This window comes from Leishmania infantum, chromosome 23 (assembly GCF_000002875.2).
Source record: "Leishmania infantum JPCM5 genome chromosome 23".
NCBI classification, from domain to species: domain Eukaryota; phylum Euglenozoa; class Kinetoplastea; order Trypanosomatida; family Trypanosomatidae; genus Leishmania; species Leishmania infantum.
In genome coordinates, this window is record NC_009407.2 from 336,156 (window position 1) to 343,459 (window position 7,304).

Below are 7,304 nucleotides of genomic sequence, written 5' to 3' on the forward strand. Positions count from 1 at the left end.
CGCGATGCGCATGTGCACACACACGCGCAGACCTACAAGCACAAACCAACACGTGTACGTGCAGACATGCTTCCGCGATTACCATGCTGCCGCGTGGCCAGTAGCCCCCCTCCCTCGCCCCATCGTTCCTTTTCCTCCTCGCCTCCAAGTCACGGCTTAAAGTGAGCTGGACAAGTCTTTTGTTTATTCTGCGTGCTTGGGGCCCTGGTTCACCTCTCACCTCTTGGTAGCCCATCCCTCTTTGTCGCTTCTTTTTTTTTGACGTCATGCACGCGGGTGCCAGAGCACGCATGCAAGATCGCTTTTCTCCTCTCTCTATACATACATATACATATATATACATATGCATATACATATGCATATATACATATACATACACTTCTCCTTCGTTTCTGTTTGCTTCTACATATCGCTTCTTTATGTAAATCATCAATGCTGTCTTCGCGTCTACTTTTCATCCACCCACTTCGCACGCGAGCGCTTCAGCGCCTCCACGACGGTGGGGTCTGCCAGGGTCGAGGTGTCGCCCAGGTCGTCGTCGTTGTGCGTGGCGATCTTGCGCAGGATGCGGCGCACAATCTTGCCGGAGCGCGTTTTGGGCAGTCCTTCCTGCGCGGGGTGAAGCACGTCCGGCGTGGCCAGCGGGCCAATCACCTTGCGCACAGTCGCCTTCACCGCCGCCAGCAGCTCGGGCGTCACCTCCGTCCCCTGGCGGAACGTAAGGAAGACGTAGATGCCCTCACCCTTGATGTTGTGAGGGAAGCCGACGACGGCGCTCTCCACCACGGCCGGGTGGGTGTTGACGGCGTCTTCGATCTCGCTGGTGCCGATGCGGTGCCCGCTCACGTTCAGCACGTCATCGACGCGGCCCGTGATCCAGTAATAGCCGTCCGAGTCGCGGCGAGCACCGTCGCCTGTCATGTAGTACCCGTCCACGCCAAAGTAGGTTTTCTCAAAGCGTGCGTGGTCACCGTAGATGGTGCGGGCCATACCAGGCCACGGCGCGCGAATGGCGAGCAGGCCCTCCGCGGGGCCCTGCTTCTCATGCAGCTTCATGGGGTCGAGAATAACCGGCTGGACACCGAAGAACGGCAGCGTTGCACTACCGGGTTTCATGGGGGTGCAGCCCGGCATCGGTGTAATCATGTGGCCGCCCGTCTCGGTCTGCCACCACGTGTCCGACACATCGCAGTGGCCCTCGCCGCCGACATCGCGCAGCCACTTCCACGCCTCCACGTTGATCGGCTCGCCGACAGAGCCCAGCACACGCAGGGTGCTGCGGTTGCCCACCTTGACGTAGTCGTCGCCGGCCTGCATGAGGGAGCGGATCGCGGTGGGCGCGGTGTAGAGGATGGACACCTTGTACTTCTCGACGAGCTGCCACCAGCGCGAGTAGTCGGGGTAGTTCGGCACACCCTCGAACAGCACCGACGTGGCGCAGTGGATCATCGGACCATACACGACGTAGCTGTGGCCTGTGATCCAGCCAATATCAGCCGTGCAGAAGTACACGTCGTCCATGTGGTAGTCGAAGCTGTACATGAAGGTGGTGGAGGCGTACACCATGTAGCCCGCCGTCGTGTGCACGATGGCTTTGGGTTTCCCTGTGCTGCCGGAGGTGTAGAGCAGGAACAGCACATCCTCCGCGTCCATCCACTCCACCGGGCACTCCTCGTGCTGCTCCGGCGTCAGTCGGGCTAAGGCATCGCCGTACCAGGTATCTCGGCCTTCCTTCATCTTGCAGGATTGACGGTTCATGTTTTCGAATACGAGACACGGGACGTTGCACCCAAGGACGCTGCAGTCGTCCAGGGCCTGGTCCGCGATTGTCTTGAGCAGAATCGGCTTATCACCGCGAGAGGACGCGTCAGCAGTGATGATGAGCTTCGGGCTGCAGTCCGTGACACGAGTCACGATCGCCTGAGCCGAAAATCCGCCAAAGATGACACTGGCCACCGCACCGATGCGGGCGCAGGCGAGCATGGCCACCGCAGCGAACGGGATCATGGGTAGATACAGGCCAACGCGGTCGCCCTTTGCAATACCGTACTGGTACTTCAGCACGTTCGCCAGCTCCACCACCCTCGTGTACATGCTGCCGTACGTGACTGCTTCCGTCACACTCGGGTCGTTGCCTTCAAAGTAAAAGCACACGCGATCCTTGTGCGCCGGCAGGTGGCGGTCCAACGCGTTGTAGCAGACGTTCGTCACGGCGCCCTCGAACCACTTCACAAAGATGGGGCCCTTGGATTTGTCGAAGTTGTACGACTTGACGTGCTGGTCATCCGGCCAGGTCGTCTTCCAGTAGAAGTCGCGCCGTGCAATTTCGGCCCAGAAGGCGTCATTGTGCTCGATGGAGTACTCGTAGATGCGCATGCGAGAGCCGAGGTGGGGGCCGACGTGCGACTTTTTCCCGTTCGCCTCTGTCGGCTCCACAACGTTCGAGTCCAACACCCTCTTGAAGTCGCATACATGCTGCGAGACTGACAGCGGGCTGTTCGGAGTCACCGGACTGGAGACGACTTTGCTGCTCATCTTGTCGAAGAGCGCGTTCTTTTCTTTATGTGTCTGTCTGTGCGTGTGTGTGTGTGTGTGTGTGTGTGTGCGTATATGTAGATTTACAGGTATAAAGGTGTATCGAGAACACAGAAGAGCGCCGACGCAAGGGGAGTGTCTGCGCGAGAGAACGCGAGCGCGAGCGCGAAAGGGGAGCACGGACGAGAGAAGAAGGGAAGACGGGACAGACAGCGAGACAGGCGAACAAGGGAAAAAAGCAAGCTGTCACTGCGTCTGTATACACGGTGAGGACGATGCCGGCAAATCTGTACTCGTAGGCTTAGGCAAGAGCTCGGAGAAGGAACAACTCCAAAAAAAAGGATAAGACACACACACAGAAAAGAAAAAGAGAATCGCTTCAGCCACTACCGGGATGTGGACAGAGGGAGTACAGAGAAGGACGGGTAAAGGCAGGGAAGAGCCACGAGAGGAGGCGCCTCTCTTTTTCTTCGCTTTTTGTGTACTTGTGTGTAAGGAGAAAGAGGGTGCGCGCGTGTGCGTCCGTCCGTCCGAGCGTGTAGGGGGAGGGGGAGGGTGCGACTGGTGTGGAAAACGCATCAGCAAGCAGGAGAAGGCAAGAAGGAGTGGGTGTGAATGAGTGGAAGTTCCTACGGCAACGAGGGTTTGGAAAGGTATGTACTCCGCGCATAAAAGGATGGTAACTTCAAAGAGAGAGGTTGACCAAGGAAAGAAGAGGAGATGTCGCGGTGAGCGCGAAGTAAAGTGCGCCGAGGCAGGCTCACACGCACGCATAGAAAGACAGCGCAGCACTCGGAGAAAGCGAGAAAAAAATTTTCTTCAACGCGTCCATCCTTCCACAGAGCATCAGACCAACTCCACGCTCGAGCGCCCCCCTCCCGGCCTGTGACAGACCCCTCCCCATCCGCGTCGTGCAATGCAGTCCTAGACACACGCGCTACAGGTATTCCGCCTCAGCTATCTGAGCGCGGTCTCTGCCCCGAACGCCACCCCACCCACCCGCCGCCCCGCAGGTCGCCTCACAGCCGCTCCCATTGTGCCGGTCCCGACCTGGCGCGCGCCCCCCCCGGGAGGGCCACGCATGCTCCACACACTGGTAGGTAGCGAGAGGGCCGGGGGTGGAATACGCTCGAGTCACGCTGACACGCTGTCCATCATATGGATGGCGCAGACGTGTACGCGGTTGCAGGCCGCTCCGACGCAGCGCCACCCGGAACACAACTGCCGACATCATCAGCGCTACATCGCTATGACTTCCCTACGTCGTGGGTACTCAACCCTGCCAACACCAGAAGGTGGCTCGGCATTGGCAGCGGATAGCGGGGGGCCTGTATGGCTCCCCCTCCCCCACACACACACGCACACACGGAGCGGGGGCCACTGGAGCCTGCCATACCACGCGCTGAGGTGTCCCCCGTCATGAGGGTGTGGACAGCAGTGCACGCGACGACGGGAAAAAATGAAGAGGAAGATACAGGGCCCAACTTGCCCCTAGGAAGCGTACGAAGGCGTAGATCAAACACACAGCCGTACAAGAAAGCACAAGAAAAAGGAATTAGGGGAAGGAAAAGGGAGAAAGGCTGAGTCATAACCCTTCGTCATCGCAGTCGCACGCCTCTTTCGGATCATGTCCGTGCGCTTGCCTCTTCGTGGATCTGTTCGGTGTACCGATGGTGTGATGCGCTGCCATAATGCTCGCAGTGGAGGAGTGTAAAAGGATAGAAGAGAGTTGAAGGGTGCGGGCCGGAGGGTGTTGGGGTGTTGGTGAGGGGGTGGTGTGCGGTTTCGCAGAGGAAAAGGGGCCGAAGACTGGAAAAGGAAAGGAGCGGAGAAGCCGAGACAAGAAAAAAAAGGAGACAGACAGAGACAAGACTGCGAAGGACTAGCGAAACGACGGGGGAGGAGGGGGTAGGAATGCACACATCGAGTGGACGCGCAGCATTCTTGTGTGTTTCTTTCTTTTGTTTTTGGTCTTTGCGGAACCAAGACGAACCAGAAAAAAAAAATAGGTCGCAGCCCGACACCGACGCACAGCCACACACACACACACACGAGACAGGCAAGCCTTGAACCCAAAGGAGCAAGAACGTAAAAAAAAACGAAAAATTGAGGGGAAAGAAAGAAAGAGGAAGGAGAAGTAGTCGCAGAGGCGGCAAGTCAGAAGACACGAGAGAGAGAGGAGACACACCAACGAACAAAGAGGGAGGAACGTAGGACTTCTTCACGTGTGCGTGTGTGTGTGGCTGTGCGTTTTCTTCGTCGTTAGCGGGGGAGGAGGGAGAGGGAGGTGCGGAAAGAAGGAGGTGAAAAAGGAAGAGGATGGGGGTGGGAGTGGGGAGGAGGGGGAAAGGGTCAAGACCTCCACACGCACGCACACACACACACACACATGCGCGGGCGAAGACGAAACCAAAAGATGTAAACACGCAAAAGAAAAAAAAAGAGGGTAAAAACAAACTCTATGTTTCTTTCCTTTTTCCTTAGCAGCAAGAACAACAAGAAGGCGAGACACACACACACATGAAATAAGAGGGGGGAAGAGAGAGAAGGGAAAAGCCGAGGCTATGTTACGTGTTACTTGATACGCGCTTCAACATCACAAATAAGCACCAGAAGACAAGAGAAAAGAGGGACGAAATCGATAAAGCAACGAAAGAAAAAGAAAACTGAAAAGCGAAACAACACAATAAAGAAAATCAAAAGACCAGCGCAAGAGAGCAAATTCACGAGCAAGAATACAAAAAAAAAGAAAAAAAGAATAATAACAGTAAAGAAATGAATACTAGAGGTGAGCGCCAAAACTGACCGAGGCAAAACAAAAAAAAAGCGAACAGGAGAGACGAGCACACATGAAAGGAAACAGTAAAAAAAAAAAGAGAGGGGAGAAAGAGCAACAAGGGGAAAAATGGCGATAAAAGAGAGACACGCACGCATACACACGCAATCGGAGACAGAAACAAAAAGGAAAGAGAAAGAACGACATGTGGAAGAGAGAACATGAGCAGGACGAGAACAGGCACAACAAAACGACAACAAGGCGTGAAGACGTACACAACAACGACAAAAAAAAACGACAGAAAACAAAAAACAGAAGGAGGGGAGACAAGAGAGAGTCGAGGTGAACAACAATACAAAGAGAGCAGGCACAAGAGAAATTAAGCGTACAGAAGGCGAAGACAAAAAAAAAAACGAAGTAGACTAACAGCGTAAAAAAAAAAAATGAGAACAGGAGCGTCGGAGAAACACATACACGTAACACAGAAGAAGCACAACAACCATAGAGCATGTCAGCAAGAAAGGAAGTGTGCAGACAGTGATAGCTTAAAGAGGGAGATCCACGTCCGGGAGGGGGGGGTGGGAGCTCGGAGCACGTGTCGCTGTGCTGGGCGCCGCCCTGCCCCTCCTCCTCCTCCTCCCCTTCCCATCCGCGACCGCCTTCACCTCCAACATTCAAGTGAAAAGACAATAAAAGGAGAGAGAAAACAAGAGGGCCAAAGGGCACAGCGGCACACACTCGCGCGTGTCGTCACGTGTGGGTGCCCTCGCGGATACGTGGGTAAGTCCAAGAGAGAACAAGGAGGGAGGGAGAGAGCGAGAGGAAAAGAGTGGGAAGGTGTCTTGAGGCGCAATATTCTTTGTTTGTTGCTGTTGTTGTTCCGTTTCGAGACAAGGCGCTGAGGAATGAAGCGGTGGGACGAGTCAACGAATAGAGACAAACAAACAACGGCAAATTAAAAAAGAAACCGAGAAAAAAAAACGAATAACGGTGGGATACACACACACGTGATAGAAACGGGCGGGAGGGGTAAGGGCTAGGGGAAGAAGGTGTTGCACACATGTGCCCGTCCTTGTCGCATCTTTCCATCTCTCCTCTTTCGTTTGCTCTAGTATGGATGTGTGTGGGGGTAGGGAGGGTGGTGAGCGGAGAAGAGGAGGAAAGTGCTCTACGTGAAGCGGATTGAGGACTTTTTTGTTTCTTCGTTATGGTTGTCCGTATTACGCTAATAGATGGGGGGAAGAATAAGAGAAGTACCGATACTGCTGTGCGTCTGTACGTGTGCGTATGTGTTTCCTTTGTTTTGTTGTTTTGTTCTTTTTTCCTTTATTATTATTATTGCCTTCCTTTCCACGATCTTCTCCTTTTTCGTTTCCTTGGATTCGTGTTTGATGTTGGTCTGCACGTCAGAACATTACGGAAGTAGACGCGTTGTTCGCATGTTCTTTGTCTTTTTTTTTTCGTGTGGTGTGCGTGAGCGTGTTGAGCGTCCATGTGGATTGAGGCGCGCCTTGAAAGAGGAAAAAAAAAGACACCAGCCAAATCAAGCGAAGGAAAAAAAAAACAAAGGTAAAGCATAAAACAACCAAACGCACAACCCAACCCAACAGCATAAAAGCGGCCTCTGTCCACCTGATTTATCGTGTCACTTGTTTGTTTTTCCTTCCCTTCCTCTCCTTCCTTCTTGCTATTTGTTTTGGTTTCGCTTTCATCTCCCCACCACCTGTACTCTGCAAAGGCCTTCTTTTTTTTTCGCACGCACATACGCACGTGTGTGCGTGTGTGCGTGTGTGCGTGTGTGCGTGTGTGCGTGTGTGCGTGTGTGTGTTCTCTATCTGTCGCTCTCGCGATCCCGTGTGTTCGATTTTTTTTGATGAGTTTTGTAACGTATTCGTTTGCGGAGAAGGACCTTCATAAAAGGGGAGGAGAGTAAAAATAAAAATGGTAAGTGGAAAGAGAGAGGACAGACCTACAACACGAGAATCCCAACGAA

The 7,304-nt window shown here is 53.9% G+C and overlaps 1 protein-coding gene across 1 annotated transcript; it reads right to left on the reverse strand.

The window, feature by feature from the left end:
* Positions 1-447: 447 nt before the first annotated feature.
* Positions 448-2,535, reverse strand: LINJ_23_0880 (putative acetyl-CoA synthetase; the record flags this gene model as incomplete). Its single annotated transcript, XM_001465726.1, has 1 exon — positions 448-2,535. The coding sequence occupies one exon, from the start codon at positions 2,533-2,535 to the stop codon at positions 448-450; it is 2,088 nt and encodes a 695-aa protein (XP_001465763.1).
* Between the last annotated feature and the right edge of the window lie 4,769 nt (positions 2,536-7,304).